General features: G+C 34.6%; 1 protein-coding gene across 1 annotated transcript in view; it reads right to left on the bottom strand.

Annotated features, from left to right (window-relative positions):
* KLHL1 (kelch-like family member 1) overlaps positions 1-24,414 on the bottom strand; it is a 215,918-nt gene extending 191,504 nt beyond the window's left edge. The window contains exon 1 of the mRNA XM_004680304.1: positions 23,936-24,414. Within this exon, the coding sequence (XP_004680361.1) occupies positions 23,936-24,414 (479 nt within the window). The remainder of the gene's footprint in view (positions 1-23,935) is intronic.
* Positions 24,415-24,700: the final 286 nt, after the last annotated feature.

Raw genomic sequence — 24,700 nt, 5'->3', positions numbered from 1 at the left:
GGAGAAGAAGAAACAAATACTATCAAAAAACAGAAGAGGAACCATCACCACTGAACTCATGAGCATTCACAAAGACAAATAAGGAATAATATAAACAATAATCAGCTCTTGAATTTTATGACTTAGATGAAGTAGATCTATCTGTAGAAAGAGAATCAACCAGAACTCACATAAGACACAGACAATCTGTATAGCCTTTAAAGAAATTGAAAAATAAATAACATTCCAAATTAGAAAACACAACATGCCTAGATATCCCCATTGTGGAATTCTAGTATCATGTAAAGAGGAAATTATACTAGTTCTTTAAAGTATATTCCAGAAAACAGAAGCAGAGAGACTACTTTTTACCTCATTGTATGAAGCATTCTCCTAAAATAAACATCAAAAACATGACAAAAAAAAGGAAAATTATAGATCAATATATTTCATGAATATTAAAGCAAAGCTATTCAATATTAGTAGACAAAATACAATTACAAATTTAATTACATACTATGAATAAGTGGAATCATACTGACTGATAATGTTTAAATATGTTCATATGATTATATCATATCAAATAATACAGTCCAATCAATATTTGGAGAATCAGCTTTAAAATCTAACATCCAGCCCTTCGTGGTGACCCAGTGGGTTAAAGCACAGCACTGAGAAGTTTAAGCCACTTCCACCAGAGTTTGATCCCCGCCTGCCCAGAGGAGATCCACATGGCGCCGCACATCTCTCCTGACCCGCCCACTGCTTCCCTCAGCAGTGTACTTGGTCGATCTGCCTGTTCTGCTCCCCACTCTTTCTCTGGTAAATCCTCTCACCCTCTGCATCTCTGGCCTGTACCCCAGTTCTGTATGAATAAATAAATAAACCTTTAAAAAAATCTAACATCCATTTAAAAATAATATAGTGGCATAACTGTCTATCCCAACCTGCAAAAACTACAAAACAATAACTGTAACCGACAAGAAATGTATAGCTGGCAAAGGCGCTGAATGAAGGGTTTATAAGCAGAAGTCAGTTGTTTTCTATATATGATTAATAATAAATTAGAATTTGAAGTTTAAAGCACAAACCTTACCATCAAAAGAACCAACACACAAGGTTTATATGAGAAAAAATACAAGACTGACAAAATAAATGAAGATATGTTCTATATTCATGGATAAGAAAAAATCAGCATATTAAAATGTTAATTGTTCCAGTTGTTTCATATACAACTCCAAATATAATTTCAGAATCTTAGCAAATTTCTTTGTGAAAACTGACAAACTCTAAAGTTTATATAGGAAAACAAGAGACCAAATAACAAAGTATCAAAGAACAGCAAATCAGAGGTCAGATTTCAAAACCTACTATAAAAATCCAGGGCCCTCCCTGGTGGCGCAGCGGGTTAAAGCACAGCACTGAGAATCTAAAGCCGCTTCCGCATGAGTTCGATTCCCGCCTGCCCCGGAGGTGACCACATGGTGTGGCAGACCTCTCCTGACCCGCCCGCTGCTCCCCTCAGCAGTGTACTTCGTTGATCTGCCTGTTCTGCTCCCCGCTCTGTCTCTGGTGAATCCTCTCACCCTCCACATCTCTTGCCTATACCCCAGTTCTGTATGAATAAATAAATCTTTAAAAAAAAAAAAAATCCAGTCAGTAATCATGATTGTGTGGTATTGCTAAAAGAAAAGACATGGACCAATGAAACAGAATAGAGAGTCTAGAAATAAATGTAAACAAATTCAGTCAACAGATCCTCAAAGGAGCAAATGCAATCCAATGGAGAATAAATTTAACAGGCTTTTCAAAAAAATAGTGCTGGAATAACTGGACAGCCTGTACATCGACCTTACATTTTTCATGAATCTAAGTAAGTAAATAATAAATCACATATCTAAGGTAAGATGTAAAATGTAAAACCTGCAAACTTTCTCGATAGTAACATGGCAGGAAATTTACTTGACCTTAGTATTATGCCAACAGTCCTATTCAAGATAGAAAAAAATTGGGTAAGGTGGACTTCATTGAATTAGAAGTGTGTGTGCTGCGAAACAGTCTGTTAAGAAAATGAAACGATGTCATAAACTTGAAGAGCTATTTCTTGCACTGTATCTGTATATCTGACCTATATATCTAATTACCAAAAATACACAACATTAAAAACCAAGCAATTAAAAAAAATGAAAAAGAGTCGATCAATCACTGTACCAGAAAGCAATATTAAGTTAGTTAGTGGATATAAAAATATGTTCATCGGACATTTCAAAAACCATACACCTACAACTGTTAAAAACCAAAATAATGAAACAAATGCTGGTGAAGATTTGGTGTGACTATGTTGTCATTGAATGTTTCTTAACAGCTAAATATAGTCTTACCATAAGTTACCAAGGTTGTAATCCTAACTATTTAACCAGATGTGCTGAAAATTTATGTTAAAACCTGTGTGTGAATGTTTATCCCACTGTTATTGATAATTATTAAACCTCAGACAAGCTAAAATTTTCTTCAGTAGATAAATGGATAAACAGTGGCATATCGATAACACAAAATATTCTTCAACAATATTTAAAAAAACAGCTATGAAACCATAGAGACATAGAACACTAAAGACAATTATTTAATGAACAAAGCCAGTGTCAAAAGGATACATAGGGATGTGAGTCCAGCTATATGACTCTGTGAAATGTAAAACTATAGAGCCTTTAAAATCAGTTCTTGAAAAACTTTAATGGGGAAATGAATATGTAGAGCACATGGAGATTTTAGGGCATGTGCTTCAGTGTGTGTGTGTATTTTACTAGACATTTTATACACACACACACACACATAGTATATATATACATATATATATAGTGGTATCTATACTATGCTATATATAGTAGCAATACTATAACATATACATACTATACCATATAATATATTAATATATTATATATAATATAGTATCTATACTATTATATATATATATATATGTATCTATACGATAAAATATGTATACACACGTGCATATATAGTATCTTACTGGAAGTGATAGCACTTCATGCATTTGTCAAAATCCATGGAAATAAGCAACACAAAGGATACCCTCATTTAAACAATATATTTTATTTTGAAATAATTTATCAATTGTTTCATCAGTTGTATCAAATGTATCACACTGAACTAGATGTTAATAGAGGAAGTTCATGAGCAGCAACATAGTGGGTGAGGTTTGTAGAAACTGTATATTGTGTTCAGTATTTATATAAATTTAAACTGATCTGAAATTCTATTAATTTATGAAATCGATGCTAAGCTAAATATTAGGAATTACATTTTAAGTACAAAACTACAATAATATCCCATGAAATAAAAGCCATCCAAAACCTCTGCATATGTTTTGTGCCCTTTCTGTGATATTTACTTTGTGAGGATTTGTGTTTTTTGCCCAAAGATTTCTCATTAAACAAAAGGTCAAGTAGAATTCAGTCCACATTTAGTATTCTTTTAAAACACCGGCCCTGGAAAAGATTTTATTAACCTGTTCTTTACAGGTGTTCTTCTTTACAGGACATCACTTACCTAGATGTATATTTGCTTCGCTTTGATCAAGGCTGAGAACTTAGTAAGATGGCATGTAGCTCATTTCTCTCTCTGCTAGCATGTTTTACTAAAAGAATTAACTCACTATGAGTAAAGGGAAAAATATATGGCTGAAGATTCTTAGCCTACTTAAGTACCACCCAACAATCTTCTTACTCCAACATTCATAGGGATAAAGTGGATTCAGTTTCATCTGCTTTTATCAAAAAGATCACATTAATATGCTCCTCATTCACAAAAAAAATGGAATTAGCAAATTAATATTATACAGAAAGTATCATTTATATATTCCGTTAAGGTTTTGAAGATAAATTCAATCATAGAAAACCTCCATTTTATACAACTTCCGAATTTCCTCTCCAAATATTCATAAAAAAGCAACAACAACAACCAAATGCTAATTCCATCTTATTAAAGGCCAAAAAGCTTAGTGAAGGAATTGGCTTTATAGTCGAACAGTTTTCTAGAATTTGGAAAGTCACTAATGAGATCTGGGACCTTGAAAAGGTCAATTAACATTTGAGAGCCTTAGCCTCTTCATATCTCATCTATAAAATGAGAATGGAAGTCCAAGTATATGCCTTTCTGTAAAAGTCACAGCCAGCTATACTGTTCATTTAATGTCATTGCCACACCAACAGTGTCTCCACATACATGTATTTTTTGTAATTTTCAATGAATTTCAATTGGGAGGATTGCACCACACACACAGAGTATACATAGTAACAATAGAGTTCATTACATATTAATCTAACATGAAATATGAGGATGATGATATGAAGTAAGTGACTTATCATCTAAAGTGATCTATCTCAAAATATGCATCATTTTTTTTAACCTGACAAGCTGCACAGTTTGATGGTCAACAGGTGCGTAGATGCTTTAAGATATCTACCCTACCTAGTTAAAAAAAAAAAAAAAGAATACTATACAGTATTTTATAGAAATTCAAGCTAGACGATTATCAGTCTTGTTACACATTCTGCAGTTGAAGACTCCAAAGATTCTCACTATTTAGACCTGTACATAAATGAGGGTCAATAACATCAGTAACTTAATATTCAAACCAAGTTTGAATTATTGACAATAATTTATAAGCTTTTTAGCAATTCCTATTTCACTCCCCATACCACATTCACTGAGTTAAAATCTCCCAGCTGTATTAATATGTATTGTTCAAAGTCTCCCAAGTAATTCTCTTGCACACTAAGATTTGTAATTCATTGTATATATGTTATGGTAGATCCTAGCAGTAGTAGTAGCAGGACACATAACTTTCTCTTTTCACAATGCCTAGAGAGCCTATGCTAGTTCTCTTTCCATTTCATAATGCCTGAAATGATACTTCTCTTTGATAATGTCTAATCTAATATCTTGAAAGGATCTTATTTTAATTCTGTATTTTTTATTGTAGTGAGAACAGAATTATATGTATATATATATATACACACATATATGTATATACACACATATACATAATTATGTATGTGTATGTATGTAGATATACGTATATATATATAATATTTATTTATTTTTGCATACAGAACTGGGGTACAGGCCAGAGGTGTAGAGGTGGTGAGAGGATTCAGCAGAGACAGAGTGGGGAGCAGAACAGGCAGACTGACAAAGTACACTGCTGGGGGGAGCAGTGGGCAGGCCAGGAGAGGTCCCTCACACCATATGGGTCACCTCTAGGCGGGGATCGAACTCATACTGAAGTGGCTTTAGCTTCTTAGTGCTGTGCTTTAACCCGCTGTGTCACCAGGGAGGGCCCCCAGAATCATATATTTAAAAACTACTGAACTATTTACATATCATATAGCCTCAACATTTACAATTGGGGAAGAGAATAATAACAGCAAGCATTTATTTGGCTATAATGTGCCAGATGCTCTTTTAAGTACTTTAAGAAGAGTAAGCCATTTAGGATTTCCATAAAGAAAATGAAGTAGGTAGTGTGACCATAACATTAATATTATGAGTGAGAAAAATAGACAGATATTAAGCAATTGTCCACTTTCACAGATGTAAGTGAATGTTAGAAGTTGGGATATGAACTCAGAATATTGAGCTCTTAATCTGTTACATATTTGCTTAACAGTTTTACAATGTTTTAAAAAGATGCCCTAGCAGATTATCAGTGCAAGTTCACACCGGGAAATGATAGTGATGCCCAAATTTCCTGATTCAATCTCTGGTTCCCTAGAAGACAGATACCAAGACAGAGCTGCTTGTGGCAGTTAAAGCGCTGATGTGGTGTGCGGTTCACTAGCCAACATGCAGCCTGGCGTATGAGTCTGGCAGTGTCTGAAAGGATGAACGTCAGCATAGGTATCAGGCTGCCTTTCTCTATCTGCTAGTCGAAGTGCAACCTTTCTGGGCCAGGGAATAAACCTGAGGTGTGAGCCAACAAGGCTTGGCTCTCATTTCAGCCACCTGTCAACACTTGGCAAGGGTGCAGACACTGGAGCCATTAAGTGACCACAGGATCATTCATACTTCCAAAAAGGAAATCATAAATGCTACAGGAGGTATGGTGATTAGAGAAAATAGCTTTAAAATTAAATCATTTACAGTATATTTTTAAAACAATGTCATTTTGTATCTGCAAGATTAGCATAAAGGTTAATATTGCCTCTTTACTTTACTCTCTCTCCTCTTCTCACTGGAACATCTGCTCATATTAATTTTATAAATACCCTGACAGGCTGATATGTTGGCCAGCCACAATTATGTACAATTTAGCTTTTAATGTTGAACGGTTTGAAAAGATCATTGTCTGTTCTTAATATTATCCTTAGGAATGTAGCACATTCATTCTTTTAAATCCATCCATCTACTTAAGGACTTCCTTTTTTCAAAAATATTGCAAATTACGTATCATGAAAAAATAACTGTTGATGTAAAAATCCTACAGATTTTATAAAATTATCACAAATATCCTTTAAAATGCACATAAAGTCAACAAGAAAGATTGGGAGATTTAGGAAGGCCAATATGTTCCAGTTTGCCTAGGGAATTCTTAGATTTAAAACTGAAAGTTTCACATCCCGGTATTACTTAGTTCTAGGTACTAGCACATTTGGTGAATTTTCTAGTATTATATTACACAAGGCCAGAAGTTTAAGAGTTTAAAACTGCAATATATTTATTACCTCTCAGGTTTTATGAGTCAAGCTAGAGGGCTCAAAAGACTGTGCTCCTCATCCAGGCTGGTTTTTCCTGATAGAGGAGCAATTGGACAACTGTTTCCAAACTTCTTCTGGTAGCTGGACAAACTACCATGTTTCCTTGAGAGTCTATCAGCAGACCCGTGTATTGTGGCTCTCTCTCTTGTTCTTCTCGCAGTGTGACATTTCATTTCCTCTAAGTCAGCAAGGAGAGAAAATCTATTTTGTGTATGCTATAGGATTTATTCTCTAAATATCTATCTCAGTATATTTACCTCTATCAATCTGTCTACAAATACATCACATATATTGTATTCTATGTGGTATATATAGCATGTAAACTGTTGTGTGTGGGGGGGCAGGTATAAGATAACAGCTACATATTCTCTGCTCAAAAAGAGAGGAAATGAAAATCACAAAGTAGTTACTAGTCCACAATTACCATCATCAAGTTTCTGAGTCCTAACTGTTCATTAATATGATGTTGTATTTGGCCCTGAACTTTGCAGCCAGAACAACTTCTTAATACCACAGCTATGCTCATACTTGTATGCTAATCTTGAAATATTCCCCTACACACTTAGTGACAGTTGTTTTGTAATTATCGTAGTTAGTATTTTGCTTTCATATGGTTGCTTTGTATTTTGTTGTCTTTAATCTATCACCTTAGTTCTATAGATCAGCCTATTTACAAAGAGTAAAAACATCTAGTAAGATAATGGTAAGAGAATTGTAAGTCAAAGCATGTTGACTAACTTCAAGAATGACCTGTCAAATTTGACTTTGAATTTTTTAGTAAAGTTACCAAATATATACCTGTGAATCATTAAAACAAGACCTCATGAGAACTCTCATTTCACATTAAATTTGTACGTTATTGATTCTGATAATGTAATATCTAGAATAATATACATAATGCATGTAATTTTTCATGAAATGTTATCTATGCAAAGATAATAAATACAAACAAAATTTGAGTTGATTTTAATAGTTTATAAAGTAATGATATATACTATTTTATATATGGAATCTTAATTCTATAATTAGCACATTATGCTAGAGTATTCACATAAAACTAACTTAAAATTTTAACTCATGATTAAAAAATGTATAAATCTCTGGACTTAAAATAATGTTTTGTTATTTTAGAGCATTCTAGTTTGTGAGGGAGGGATGAAAGAGGAATAGCCAACACTTATGTGTCAGGGATGGGATTTATTATGTTCTAGAACCAAACAGTTACTACTTAGGATTTTTCCTATCCTCACTCACTACTTTCCCCATATCTTTGTTTGCTTGATCCCTCCAAAAAGTTCATTTAATTAATAATATGTAGAATAGAATTGACTGTCACAGAATACTAGTTATGCTTTTCTATGAAAAGTGAATTGTGACATCTAAATAATTAACGTATTAAGGTGATCCAGGAACTAATGTGATTTATATGTTGAAGTCTACCACCCCTCAGAAAGCAGTATTGTAACTGAAAAGATAACACACATAAAACAATAAATTAAGTTAAAGGCAAACTATAATCAGAACCATAGCTATCTACAGAGTGAGTGTCGCTACAATTCAGACAAATGAAACTACTTGAGTAAGAACAGGCTTCTCAGAACTTGTGATAGTGACGTTTCCTTAAAGATGTGTAAGGAGACCCGTGAAGAGGACACACCAAAGTACAAAGGTGTGCATGCAGAAATCTATAAGCATAAGCCCTCGTAATGTTAACTGAGAAAATATTTGAGATACATTGATAAAATGAAGAAGGTGAAGTTAATGGTATTATTTATTAACAGGCCATGAATCCCCACTCTTTCTTATTCTCTGTAACAAGCTTGAATTGAGGCTCACAATTTTCAGTTAGCTGTAATCGTCTTCTGACACAGATATATGGTGCAGAAGTCAAAAGATCTCTGAGCAGATGAGTAAAAGAGGGTTTAAAACCTTCAGTTTCTTCCTTTGTCAGTACTTCACTGTGGAGATTAAATCAAAGCAATCACACTTGTAACTGCAACTTAAGCAGATAAGAAGTAAATACTCATGTTGAGCAGACAGGGCATCAAGGTTAATGTACCTACAAATGTGTTTGAGACTTGTTCCCACTGTCTATTCAATTTAGTAAAGCATAACAAAAAAAAAAAAAACTTAAAAGGAATAATTATTATTTAAAAAGGAATGGAGCCATTTGATGTAAGTATGATAAATTTTTAGGACTACAGGTCCACAGAAATGACCTTTGGAAGCCCTCATTTAACAAAATAACAGATATAGAACAGAGAGAAATTTTTCCTTAAGTTAAGTAGTTTGTAAATGCTGCAGGATTAGACTCTAGCTCTTTTGAATATGTTTTCAATTAGTTTCACAGTTGTCAGAATCCAGATGTATAAAAGCTACTCTGATTCTACATATTCAATAAATATGAGCAAATTGACAAAACCCATTTATTTTATACAGCAAAGTCAGATAGGGAGGCAGTTCAGTACCTTTCCCAGAGAGTCCATATTCTTTTCACAGAAATATACATTGCTCAGAGAACTTATATATTTCAAGAAGACAGATTATCATTCTACAATCAACTAAGTTTTGACTGGCATCCTTAAGTTTTCTGTGTGTGCCAAAATTCAAGTAGTGATCATTGATTGAATATATAAATTCTCTTTGTTTTATTAAAGTGGAAATAAAAGTTCTATAAAAACAAAGGTTCCACAAATCACCTGTATATATATATATATAAATATGTGATTGCACACACACCTGCATATCTAAATATATTATTTATGACCTCCTCTGCATTTAGCGTTTCGATTTGTGATATACCTGGACCTCAGTTTCTCATCTGAAAAATAAAAATAATATATATTCCCTAGAGTTTTATAGAAGAGGCATAATGTCTGGTACCTGTGAACACTTGATAAATTATAGCTATTTTTATTAGAGACCATACGTTATTTAGCTATAATTTTTGGATAATATCTAATTATAAGAGGATATATGAGGAAGAACATTGACTGAAATATATCCTACTTTCATTTCAAAATATTAAAAAAAAATACAAAAGTTGGAAAATGTAGGACACATGGCTTCTTTTACCAGTAGTCGAATAAACTGAATTCACTGTAAAAGTACTTTTCTTGTAACATACAATTAGAGATATTTGGTATTTTATTTTCAATTCTTTACCTAATAGTAGTTATTAGCATGTTGTAAGAAAAATGACATCCTGTTTAAGCTGACCCACAGGACTTCTAAATTCAGGAAAGAAAATTTGTAATTGAAGCTTAACTAGCCATATTAAGGGGATATTTCTTTTTCCTTCCACTACTATTCCTTGATAGAAATGGTAGGGAATCATTTATTTCCAAAAGTAAAACTAATTTGTAAATGAGGTACAGTCACTATTTTATTTACTGGCTCAGAATAATTCTAGTGGATTTTTTTACTCTGTTTTTTTTCGCAATATTGTTTTGTTTCACATTAGGAAAGAATTGCACTAAGTGCCAGTATTATTGCCATTTGGAGTATAAGCTTAATAAACAGGTTAGTAACATGTGGTTGCCAATAATCCAGTTATCAAATTTAATTGTCTATATGTTGAAAACATAAAAATAAAAAAAAATAGCCTGAGGTCAAAGGACCAATTAAGGATCTCTAGAGTTCTGCAGGTTAAGAATTTTTCCTCAGCTACTTACTCTGCCCTCCTTACTATATTCGAATGATTTTGTATCTTCCCCCAAAATGAAAGCTAAAACTCTAGTGGTATTCTTTTCTTTTGGCGAAATATTCAGCCTCTCCAGTGGAATCTTTCCTTTCCTTCTGCTTATCATCTTAATGTATTATCTCCATTATTAAAGACTGGTCTTCAGCTTTACTCAGTTTAAGTGATTGCATTATTAGTATTTCCCATGTTGCTCAACTTTAAAATTCCTCATTTGCTGAATAACTTAAAGTAACAAAGTTTTATTCTGCTATGAATTGCAATGCAGCTTCTTTCCAACCAAATGCATATCTTTTATTTAGGAAACCAGTGATATTCTTACCTCATTATTACTTTCAAAATAATTTTTCTACTTGAAACTGTTCAAATACAGTATAGTTAATAAAATGTTACTTTTTTTAACCTCTCATAAAAAGCAATCTAATTTTTTTTATTGAAATATTTAAGCTCAGAGGTGATAACAATGTTCAAAAAGGGAGTATTGATACCTTACATCTGCATGCAGCAAGGGAAGATAGAACTGGAGTTATGTCTTCTGTGGCAAACAACTACCCTTCACAGTTGGGAACATAATTTAGCAGAGGGTGCAGTTCCCTATAGTGCATTCTTCCCAAGAGCCATCCCTTTGCCTTACCTGTATTTGGATGTGTCTATTCCAGAAACTTACTACAAAGTACATCTTATTTACTACAAAGTACATCAGTGCCCAGAGGGAATAAATGTACCTTCCCTTTCTGTGTTCTTCCAACCTATCAGCTCTTTATTTCAAGTTAGTGAACACTGCATCCCTATTACTTATTTTTTAATTTTTTTAAAGATTTATTTATTTATTCATACAGAACTGGGGTACAGGCCAGAGATGTGGAGGGTGAGAGGATTCACCAGAGACAGAGTGGGGAGCTGAACAGGCAGATCGAGGAAGTACACTGCTGAGGGGAGCAGCGGGCGGGTCAGGAGAGGTCTGCCACACCATGTGGTCATCTCCGGGGCAGGCGGAATCGAACTCATGCGGAAGTGGCTTAAGCTTCTTAGTGCTGTGCTTTAACCCGCTGCACCACGAAGGAGGGCCCACGTCCCTATTACCTTTTTAAAGTAATACTATCAAGCCATGACTCCAGAGAAAAACAGAAACTGGTGATTAGGGCAATCAATCACTTAACTGATATCATTCCCAGCAAGGTTGTCAAAATACCTGGTTGATTTTCTTTAAACAATACCTTAACTTGCTAACCAAGTTCAACCACATCTATCTGGTCTGAGCAGTCTGTTCATGCAGGGAGGACTCAAGTCGTGGAAAGTTCCAATCCTGAGAGATGTGAAATAGCTGAGGGTCTCATTAGCTTACTAAAATCTCTACTGGGGAGGAGGTAAACCACCATTTTGTGAACATGCCACATTATTGGAAGAATGTTCTGCCGTCAGCACTTGAGGCAGAAGTGTTGCCCATTCTGCCAGCACCCAGAGTGTTGCCCATTCTGCCAGCACCCAGTCCCACGAAGACATTGCCCTATCTTCGCTCTTCTCCCTTTCCCCTCACCACCATTCTTATATCCCCTTTAACCATTTCTCGCCACCTTCCATTGTAACCTCAGAAGTCTCATTTCATTTTTAATGATCACTGGATTTTATAAGTAACTTACTTGTTGCATTATCTGCTATATAAATGTCCATTATTTGTCCTTGTCACTATAATTTGCTTTACCAACTATTCTCCATTTTTTTGTAATTGGTAGCATCTAGACTCTCATATAATGGATGTGTATCCCATAGTGTGGATACACCACATCTCGACCCATTCTTCTGTTGATGGGCATTTGGGTTGGATAAAATTCAGAAGCCAAACATGTCCTCTACTTGCTCACCATTGCTGCTAAAAATTGTATACGCTTCATGTCCACTCCCAGACATCTTGCTTTCAAGTGACTGTTTCAATTAACTGAGATAGCCTTGAATTATGTGGCCTGAAAATTGATTAAGTGCCCAGTTACTGCTCCAAATAATTAGTAGTAGTTCAGTCATTGATCTACTCAACTAGCCAGTGGTATTATACACAGAATTAAAGTGAAAATTGAGGAGGTAGGTCCTGGAACTTTGAGGTACTTTATGGGATGACTTATTTAAAAAGAAATTCAAAATAAAAATGCTTATGATGATTGTCAACTTCTCAAAGGGAAAATCAAAGATGAGTGAGACCCAAGAAAGAAAAGGGCTTGTTCTATTTACAGTCTCTGAATTACCAAGAACTGAGCATAATTATGGTATTGTCAAAATGAAAGTACATGGCCCCTTGTCTAAATGTGACTTTTGTTAGTATCTGGCTGTATAAAATTGGGTGGATGGAATTCCCAAGAGTGTGGCTCTTATTTGTCTCTATGAGGAAAATTTAAAATACTTATTTTCAAGTACATTTCACCAACTTTTTTGTTTTGTTTTGTTTTGGTTTTGGTTTTTAATTATCATGTCACATGCTCTTTGTCTTCTTTGCTGTAAGCTGTAGTGTACTTTAAAAGGTGATTGTTATTTTGTGATTGTTTCAAGAGACTTGAAGAGAAAATACCATACATGGCCATTGTAGGTTACAGATTTATGAGGGAAATTTCCTAATCAAATCCAGTAGCAAACTACAGGGAAAAAAGATCAACAATTGGAGTCTCTCAAGAAGAATAGTAAGACTATGATTTAGATTCCATAGGGCATGCCAGATTCCAACAGGAATTTGGAGCTAAATTAGACACTGTTACTAATGTTATGTGAAATGAGTCCCTGTTTCCAGTGCCACATATGCTTTTGAGGGAAAACATGTTCCTGTAATTCCCAGGTTGGAAATATAAAGGTGATTTCCAATGAGGTGAATCAATTCTAGTGTAATTAACACATACCATGCGACCTTGGGGAGCATTCTACCAGTATCCTTATGAGAAAATTTAACATGACCTCTAGGAATAACTCCATTTTGGGAATTGGCAAGGCTTATACTTAACAAGGAAAATCTTTCAAAAGTAAGAATCCTAAAAAGCTTTTGCAGTAGCAGGAGTAGACTTAAACACAGAAGAAAAGAACCTCAAAGTAAGTTAAAAAAATGTTATTTACTCTGTATCCTATAATTTGACTTCACATCCAGGAAGAAGAAGAGTGTAAACATAGAATTCTTTAGTACAGAATATATTCTAAAAGACAGACAAATAAAGAACAGGATCACTGGAACTTCAACTAGTAGAAAACAGTACACATTTTTTAAAAAAGGAGGATGATATTTTTCTTCTAATAATCTAGACTTCATAAATTTGACTTGCATGATTGGAAAGTGTTTTTTTTAAAGTAATTTCTCTTGAAATATAAGTAATACTATCTTCACATTATACTTATAATTTATAATTAAAATTATGAAGTTGAATAAATTTAATATTAGTATTAATAATATATATTTATTATATAAAATAATGGTATTAGCATGTGATATCATTATTGAAACTACTATATTTTACCATGTAGACACCATGGAAATTTACCATGTAAATTCTTGTACAATTTTTGTCAAAATATATCCTTATAAAATTTGAAGAGATAGGATGATAATGCCATCAACTTGGAGATGTAGGTCATTCCAAATTTCAGTTCCTCCACAAGGTCTAATAGCAGCTATCTGTAAATAAGACACCATTGTGAAAATCTCAGAAACCAGGGGTGATACTGAAGACCCACTTTGTACCACGAAGACTGAGAAGGAACTCATTAGAAGGGTGAAGAGAGCAGTTTTGCTTTGACTAGGTCAGCTTCATGTGTATGGACCTGTATCATCACATGGAGCCTTAGGTTAGAGGAATCCTTGTTTTTTAAGTTCTGTCTCTGCCATGACAATTTTTTAACAATAATTGTTTAAATATTAATGATTAATAATTTTGATTTTGCATTAGGTCCTACAGATGATAAGACTGTTCATTATGGCAATGTCCAACCTCAAATGCTTACCCATGAAAAAAACCTCGCAAATAGTTGGTGAGATTTATATTGGCCACAAAAATCATTCTCTGAGAGTACGTGAAGAATAGACCCACGTCTACCATTTTTTTTCTTGTTTGTCCATATGAGACAAAATGCAATTAATCTCACTTATGCCCCTAAATCTTACCATCCTTGTTCAGTGCACGCCATAAAAGTCTCAGTATTCATTCTGTCCATTCGTGTACATAAAGCTGTATATTTTTACCTTGGTAGATCTCTTGAGAATCTGAGTCTGTAACTTATATTATCCCTTCCAAAAAAGTGTCAGGTACCATTTTGCTTCCCTTGAACACTTGACATTGATATGTTATTCATATCCCTCACATCTATGGCAACTGAAAATCAGTGTCTAGAAATGTCTAGCACTGCATTTATGCACCTGTGAGTTCTTCTGACTCAAGAAATAAAGTCTTATCTCCTTTGAAGACTCATGTGAGTTGTTTGAGTTAATATATCTGTTGTTTATTTGTTTTGGCTTGTTTGTTTAAGATTTTACATTTGGTTATTTATTTATGCATATAAGAACTGGGGTATGAGCCAGCAGACAGAGATGAGAGGAATTACCAGACAGAATGAGGAGCAGAACAGGTGGAACTACTGAAATACTCTGCTGAGGGGAGCATCTGGTAAGACAGGAGAGGTCTGCTAGACTATATGTGGGTCAGCTCCCTGGCCAGTGATGGAACTCATGCCGCTGAGGCTCTAGATAGCTTGATAGCTCTGAGATTTAAACCCTGTACCACCAGCAAGACCCAATCTACACAATTTTCTAAAAACATTTTCTCAAGATTAAATCTCATCAGCTACACCATTGTTTCACAAGTAATTACAAGTAAAATTCAAAAAATTTAATCTGATCTATAATATCCCTGTTTTTTTGACTATAATCTAAATGCCCAGTCAGATCACCCAGCATTTTACTAACACCAATTTACTTTCTATTTTCTTTTATATAAGAAACTCTACATATTTTCTGTTTGTGGTATGATATAGCACAAATATTTTTCTGGCATTCACTAATAAATAAAACTTACAAAATTTACCATAAAAGAAAATTTGATATTAGGGAAATCAAATAATGTATGTGGAGGGGGTTAGGAGTAAGAAAAGATTCTTAAACAATGTGGAAGGGTTAGAAGTAAAAAAAAAATATTCCAGTGACTCTTTAAATTGAAGATTCCAAATGGATGTGTCAGTATGGGAAAAGAAAAAACTTCTATTCAGAAATGACTGCGTTATCTCCTTTGAGAGGCCCTATATTAATTTAAATGTACACTAATTGATTTGTATTTTAAAAATAATTTTTTTAAAGTCGCAGGATATTCAAAGTTGCTAGGAAGTAAAATTATAGTTAAATTTGTTACATTTGATAAGATAGTGCTTCTGAGTGAAAAATAATTTTCTCTGTAGAAAAAAATAGGTTTCTTGGTGTTTCTAAGTTATCTGTTAAATACAAAAAAAAAAAAATAAAGAAAGCATAGCCCATTTCATTCTGTTTCATTAAGGAAAAGCTTTTGGGTATCTCATTTCTCCTCCTGTATCAGCAATGGAAGAGGTTCCCACTCCCTCAAGACAAAAGACTTCTGCAGTCACAGCTTTCTTTGCAGAAATTTTTACCGTAAAACTTTTCTTTCTTCCCTTTCTCATCTGCTGCCAAAGGTAGACAGCAAAATATTCGATATGTATTTTTCATTATGAAGTTCTGCAGGCCAATTTCAATGGATGGCTCCTTAAGCCATTTAGCAATCTCAAGATCTGCTTTACTCCAATGTATGTTTCAAGGCACGTTAGAATCAATTTTTTATTCAAAATATGAATACTCAATACAGTGGAAAAGTTTAACTGATTAACACAACATAAATGACAAGGAAAAATATAATTCATAGTCAGTTTCCTTGACTCATAATATTTTCCCATTCAATCATAGTACTGGATGATAAGTTGTTTATTGCTTCTAAAATATACCACTTCATCTTTTTTTAATAGCTGAAAAATATTCTGTTCCACAGTTTCTTTATCCACTGATCTGTTGAAGGCCACTTCAATAGTTGATAAATTAAGAAATTAAATGTTTGAGAGGAAAGGTAACAAAATATATGGGCTATTTTATTTTTCTTGAGGGACTATAAAGATGATGTTCTTATAATTTCAAATATCTCCAATGGGGAATAATACATTGTCTATTTTTATCTCTCTCTATATAACATGTATTTTCTATGTATGTCTAAATTTTTGTATTTATGACTGGATTTAATAATCTCATTAAAATGTGTCTTATGATAGTTTTACCTCCATGTTTCTTTTACCTAGACTGTGTTAAGATTATTGTGTATGGCTCTATAATTTTAACAAAGTTCTGCTATTACTTTTTTTTTAAGGATTGATTTATTTATTCATACAGAACAGGGGTACAGGCAAGAGATGCGGAGGGTGAGAGGATTCACCAGAGACAGAGAGGGGAGAAAAACAGGCAGACCTAGTAAGCACACTGCTGAGGGGAGCTGCTGAGGGGAGCAGCAGGCGGGTCAGGAGAGGTCTCCCATGCCATGTGGTCACCTCCGGGGCAGGCGGGGATCGAACTCATGCGGAAGTAGCTTTAGCTTCTTAGTGCTGTGCTTTAACCTGCTGCGCCACCAGAGAGGGCCTCTACCATTACTTTTTAAATACCTTGTCCACCTTTACTTTTTATTATCCTTTGGGAATTTTGGCTGCATATTTATTCAGCCTTTTAAAATGATCCTTTTAACTGATTTTGTTATTAGATTGTTAAGGTCACCATTGCTTTTCTGCAATTTCTACTCATCATTATTTTCATCTTATGTATTTGTCATTTTAAGCCATTTTATTCACTTTATTTTTGTCTAGAAGTTTGTTGCTGATCTCTTCATATCTACCATGCCCCAAGTTAACTACTTGAACATATGGTGTATAGTTTTAATTGTCTGCATGACCTTGGCTTTACATTAGGCTTCATATTTTCCCACTTCTTTGCTGCTTAGTTATTGAATACTGGGCATCAGACATTGCAAAATTTACCTGTTTGATACTGAATATTTGGAATATGTAATTATTCAATGCTGTTCTTGAGTGCAATTGCATACATGAAACCAGTTTGATACTTTCAAGTCTCACTATTATATATGTTAAAGGAACTAAGATAGTGTTTATTTTAGGAAAACTTATTTCTTTTCTGAAGTGAGACCCTTCTAAGTACTTTATCAAGTTCTGTAAATCACAACGTTTCCCATTTTGTCTGTTAGGAACAGTACTATTCTGTTTAAATCTGATCTGGCTTTTCCCAAGAACTGGGTTTCTTTCAACACCTGTTCCTGTCATTTTTCTATGGAATACTGATGTCATGAATCATTAAGAGTTCCCTTCACTGTTCCCTCGCTCCTCTCCCGGTGCAGCTTGTTTTTCTGACACTATTCTGAAATTCTCTCTGTGTGGATTTCCCTGGACACTCAGTTCCATTTTCTCAATCCTTATTATTTTCCTACTGGTCCCCACCTCCTTGTATCAGTTTCTGCTTCCCTGAATTAGGCAGTGATTGTGGCAATGACATAGCTATTTTATTTGAGTTCAAGATTCACTCTTCTCAGTGTCTGATGTGTAGTGCCTTTGAAAATATTTTATTGTTTTGATTTCTCCTTTCTTTCCATCCTTCCTTTTCTACATTTGTCTTATTATCTATCTTTTCCTCCTTTCCTTTTTATTCTTTGTTGTTGTTTCAGGAGACAGTGTAAGTCTAGTCCTTGATATTCTGTCTCAGTCAGAGCAGGAATCTAGTTTTACCCTGACTTCTCTAAATTTTAAATGCTTTCCTACATTTGTGATTTTTTATTTTTTGTTTAGTTAACTTTTTTTAAAGATTTATTTATTTGTTTGCTTGTTTGTTTATGTATACAGAAATGGAGTACAAGCCAGAGGTGCAGGGGCAGTGAGAGGATTCACCAGAGACAGAGTGGGGAGCAGAATAGGCAGATGTACTGAAATACACTGCTTAGGGGAGCACTGGGTGGTGGATCAGGATAAGTCTGCCACGCCATGTGAATCACCTCCAGACGGGGGATCAAACTCACACCAAAGTGGCTGAGGCTAGCTTACAGTGCTGCATCCTTACCCATTGTGCCACCAGGGTGTGCAAATTTGTGATTTTTTAAGCAGATAATGGGGCCATTTTTCATATTGGCGGTACCAGTTCTGTCCTAAACAAAACTATATGTCTCTTGAAGAAAAATTACACAAATCAAACTTTAGAAAGCATCAGCATATCACTGTACACCAAAATATCTAAGTTCTATTTGTGTGAATGGCTTCATTGAAACTGTCTACTACTGTATCAAAGGGAAGGTAACTGAAAAAGTAGAAACCATATTTATTTTACTGGAAAACCTAAAATTACTCTGAATTTATTGTTAAAGTTAATATAGGTAGACATTTGGGATGCTTTTATATTCATAAATTGAAAAATCAGTTTCCCTCCCAAAATGTAGTTTTCCATTTTCTACAAAGCTCTGACAATTGTGAATACTGACCTGAATAAACTGTTGGACATATGAGTACAATTAGTATATACTAACAAAAAGGTGGTATTGTAATCTGTAAAGATAATATTTATAAATATATCCTAAAATAAGTAAAATAAGTGGTTCCTAAATAAGGTGTCAACTTTTATTAGTTGTGTTTTAAACATTGGTAGATGGTACAGTCTACTATAGTTCAGCAAAGACAATATAAAATTGAATAAAATCATCCATTATACTCTTATTTACTATGAAATTAGGGGTGGGAGGAAAATATGAATATCATTTCATTTTAGCTTCTATAAAAAATAATTGCAAAATGACTTTCCTGAAGAAATAGTCCCTTCTCATTTTTAAAGTTGATCATTTTAATTTTGACTGACGCAAGGCTTTCTTTTCATTTTAAGCAAATACTTGGCTGGGGTCCACCAACCTCTATAAGATTGTAATGGCATAGGCTCGTATTGTGACATTTCCCTGCTTCAACTGCTATGACCTTCTAGAACAGTTATTCTATCATAAAACTCTCCTCTGGACTCTAAATTAAATTACCCTCCATTTAGAGTATTTCTGTATACTTTTGATTAATTTATAGAGTAAAATGCACTGAATTAATCATGATTCAAAAAATCATTTTATATTATGGTCTAACAAGTCTTCTTTGAGCCTTTCTGGCATTGTCCATCACTAACACTTTATGATGTCTGTTTAAACATTCAAACACAAGTCTAATTTTCCTGAAGGGAATAAAAGAACTACTTCAGTATAACCTTAGCTGGAGCTTCTTATATACTATTTGTTTAGGCAGAGGAAAAGCAGACTTGGCAAAGGGACTGGACACAGTGTCTGAAGCTAGACAGCAAATATTAAAGTCCAGTTGTATTACTTACAAGCCTGTGATTCTGGGCAAATTCATCACCTGCTGTATCTCATCTGTGTATTCATTGTAGCAAAGGAATCCATAATAGGACCGAAATAACAGGGTTGTTCTGATGTTAAATTAACCCAACATAAATATTCAACATGCTAACTGGAAAATATCAAGTTCTTACTAAATGTCGTCCATCATTATATATATTTATTCAGCATATTACTTATTGAGTAACTATATGTTCTATGGTAGGGATACAATGGGGATAAACCAGAAATACCTTGTCTACTGGGCAATTGTAAAGACAGACAATGAAACCAACAAGAATATCACTTTATACTTGCTACAATAGAAAGTGAAGAAAAAGTAGAAAGCAGTTATTCTTACTACTAAAACAAGTGGGGGGAATACAATTTTTAAAAAATTAAATAAAAATAAATTTTAAAATAAACTTTCTTGGAGGATCACTTTTTACTTCTATGAGAAAGATACAGAACTTTTACTGATGATATCAGTAATGAATAGGAATGAACCCAGCAAACAGAATAAGAACCAAGCTTGTGAAGCTCAAAAGGAGAGGAAATGATAGATGATATTGAGTCTGGAAGACAGTGAAGGAAGTTTGATGAATAAAGGACCTAGACAAATCACTCGAGGCCAATTGTCTACAGTATAGATAATGGTCTGAGAATGGTAAAAGTCTGCTGAAAAGAAAGAAAGAAGTGATCAAATTGTTTAGATTTTTATTTTATCATGTTGATTGGCTCCAGTAAGGTGATGCATTATGGATGGTAAATTGCAGAATCTGAGTTGGAAAAGAAAAGTATTTTAGAACTCAGTGTAAACAGTGGACATGGAGAGATGTGGGATAAGATAGGAAACATTCTCAAAGTAAAGCTGCCATGTTTGGTGTAATAGTGAATGGGAACTAAGGTGTTGGCAAGTGTGGTCCTGATTTCTTACTTGTACTTACTCATTCTCTGTAAGAGAAGAAAGAAATTGAACAGGAGGAAGGGGAGAAAACAAGTTCAATTTTGTATATGGTATATTCATTTTATCTCTGTGATATTCACCAGAGTTCATGTAGAGAGGTCGATGAGATCAGTAGTTTACATTTTGGTTGCAAATATGGAAATACAATTTATGTATAGTAACTGAAACCATGAAATCAGAGAACTGAATTCCTTGAGAATTTTTGGAAAAAATAAGCAGTTAAACATGACATCCCTCCTCCTACTCATATCACCACAAACTGCAAGAATATAAATATTTCTCTTTGTGTGTCTTCGTTTTCTTAGAATATAGAATTCCAGACAAAAAATAATAGTCATACCAAGAATGTATAATGGCTTCATAATTAGGAAATGCTATTCCTTCCAGCCATTGCATTTAGACACTATAGAAAATAAATGATTAATAGCATAGATCAGGAGTTTAGGACTGTAAAAGTTGAAATTCCTAACATTGTAATAATTAAAGTAGAAGAATACTAAGGTTTGTTTACATGTAGGGTGGGGTAAGATAAGGGCTAGTTTTCTGGAGTAAAGCAATTTACCACTGCCTTCCTCCTACCTTTATAATTCAAACACAAGATAATTTGACCTTTCCAGATTCTCAATTACAGTTTTTCCTTCAGCACCATCCAGATACTGTTTTCACAAGTTCAACCAACAGAGCTATTTATGTTTGTCTAAAACAATGATCCTAACTAGCCTAAGACCAAATGAGTAGAGAAGATCAGAAAAATTACATATGAGAAAAAGGACCATTTTATAATGAAGATTAATTTAGCATAGAAGTCAAAGTTGATTAAAAAAAAAACTGAAACAAAAGTGACAACATAGTTCAATGATAAGATGATATTCCAACTAATCAAAAGTATCATTTTAGGTTTATATAGTTTAAAGTGATCATTATAAGCAATATGTAGAATCCCTGCATGTGTTTACACAGACAAAATAATTCCACATTACTGATGATTTTTGCATGTTATTTGTTGCTCAGAGTTTAACTTTGGAAAGTAAGTCTTTTCTGAGAAATTAACCTTATTCTTAACTCATATTAATATACTATCTGTTTAAAGTAACTAAGTTTAGTGCATGGTTTTAACTAACCATGAAGATAGAACCAATGCTCTATAAAGCTTTAGATACACTTAAAGACTATTGAACATTACTAGTGCTTTTTTTTTTCCAGGGAGAATTTAAAAAATATTTAAAGGATTTAAACACTAGTAAACATAAATTTAACCTGAGTTTTAATATTTTATAATTGCAAATGTCTTGGGATATACTCGCTTCACTCAATGTTAATAAAGATTTAGGGTGTTAAATAGGTTACTTTAAGCATTCTTATCACTTTTAACTCTAGTGAATAAAATCACTTGAGTAAATTCAAAAGTAGGGATAGGAAGTTAAATCTATTGGGCACTTTATCCCCTACCCTAATTTATTTGGATTTATCAGATAAATGCTAGATGTTATAGATGTTCCCAAAATCTATAAAAAATGTTTTCATATTAACTCAGAAAAGGATATGTCCCACATATTTTATTTTATAATGGTCTAAAATTATAGGTATATAGTGAGTACATAAGTTGAATAACTTCATGGTTCTCATATCTAAAAGTGAGAACCATGTTGGTGATAAAACTTACGTAACTGAATAATAGATAGACTTATATTTTGATCTCCTGTCTATGTGAAAAACTAACATACTTGAAAATTGTAATTTAAATTCCCTCATTAATAAAGTAAAAATCTTACATTTTAAGTTACAACATATTAGATATGTTCAAGGTTCTTGAAATTAAAATTTGAATTCAGACCATCCATATAATTGACAATATTTAAGAATAAATTTTTGTGTCTCCAGTTTCACATTGTCAACATAATTAAAAAATATATATATTACCCTGTTTTATATATTCTTTGTGACTTCATTTTATAAACAGTCCATTCAATCAACACAGTGTTTAAAAAGTTGATTCCATTTTGCTAATGAGGTGACTAAAGTCTATCAACATGTTATCATTCCCTTATGTCTTTCCTGTATTTCTTTTTCAAGAATGTATTCTGATAGCATGTGAATCTACATATATATTTCTTCATATCCTCACTGTATGCCAAACTATTAACAGTAATGATGTAGGATAGAATAAAGATGGATCAGGATTCTAAAATGTTAAGATAAGGAATTTTTGGTGGGTGAAGATTTTCTATAATTCTTGAACTAATAAATCTCTATCCAAAGCTATGTAATGCTACAAATAAAATGCATATGAATTGGATCACTGAGAGTGCACCACCCAGGACTGAGCAATTGGATACTAAATACAAAGGGACTCCCAATAGTTTAAATCTAAGACTTTGAACACAGTAAACATGGTCAGAGCAAGAATAAGAGGGTAGTTGGGACAGAGAAAAACGACACAGGGGAAAACACAGGGAAGCTAGTGTTGCTGCCCAGTAGTCCTTTTCTCTACCTCACTACTCCTGGAATATGGATTCAGTCACATGGATCCCTGATGGCATGGTGAGTCAGTTATGAGGCAGTAGATGAGATGCATTTGAAAGGTGTTTAAAGCAAGTTTTACCAATCACATGACTTAACATCGCATAACCAGACATCTGATTAATTTAAGGACAGTAGAAACGGTAGTGTCAGATATATGAGAACCACTCCACCTGGAAATTTACCAAAATGCAATTTGTGAATACAACTCTGACAACTTACTATATACATATCTACACAAACATACACACATATACACACATACTATATATAGATACACACAACTATGTGTGTGTATATATATATATATACACACACACACACAAATATTTATGACTCTCACACATACACATATATATGAATCAAAATAAATTACCAAACAAACTTTTAATGAGACTGCAAATTGGGTAATAAACACAATAAAGGTTGGTATCTCCTAACCAAAATGCTCAACCTGGAATGTTTTATCCTCAGTATCTACCAGAGCACAAGGTGAGGGGCTTAGGGACTGGGGAGGGGAAGAGTGGAACAGGGAGATGTCTGGATGCCCCTTGAGGACTTACTGTACCTGTGTCCACATCCTTCACCTGTTGCCTGGCTCTCGTTGGCCGGCTCCACTTTGAGCTCTTGCAGTACCAGCCCATTGTCGTTCGGTCCAGGAAAGTCCATGCCTGGCACCACCTCCTCCTCAATGGACTCCACGTAGAAGAGAGTTCTGGCAGGCTGGTGGGTGCCCTGCCGGGGCGCCCCTTGTTGCAGTCTCGTGGCCACCGGCAACAAGGTGCCATTCAGTGGGTTGAGGGAAGAAGAGGACTGAGAGGAAGAGGAAGAAGGCTTCTTCCAGAAAGTGCTCACGCTGCCCTTCTCTTGGCTTTTGAGCAGGCGGCTCTGGCTGGGTCCCCAGTGCTCAAAGCTGCCGCTGCTGTCCTGTTGCAGGCAGCTGCCCCCAGCAGGGCCGCCGGGGGATGGCGACGGGTGGCTGAAGAGTTTCCAGCGGAGTCGCAGGATGTGCTTCACATCGAAGTCTTTTCGTCCAGACCCTGACATGCTTAATGCACAAAAGGCAAAGGGATCTCAGTTGGCGCAGGAGTAGACACCTGCCAGCTGGTGGGGACTGTCAGCGGAGCCTGGTCGGAGCAGGAAGCGCTGCGCTCTCAGCACCGCGCGGGCAGACGGGGCAAGGTGGCTGCGCACCCCGCCAATCCCCCACTGGAGCGCAGACGGCGGAGCCGCGCGGCTCAACTGTGGTCAGATCGGCAGGATCAGCGCGAGTGGAGCCCACCGGCAGGAGCAGAGGCACGAGCGGGGCGCCGAGGACTGTGATCCTCGATAC

The sequence above is a fragment of the Condylura cristata genome, unplaced genomic scaffold (genome assembly GCF_000260355.1).
Source record: "Condylura cristata isolate star-nosed mole 26May11 unplaced genomic scaffold, ConCri1.0 scaffold00010, whole genome shotgun sequence".
NCBI classification, from domain to species: Eukaryota; Metazoa; Chordata; class Mammalia; order Eulipotyphla; family Talpidae; genus Condylura; species Condylura cristata.
Note: the sequence above shows the minus strand (reverse complement) of the source record. Positions and strands in the feature narration are given on the sequence as shown.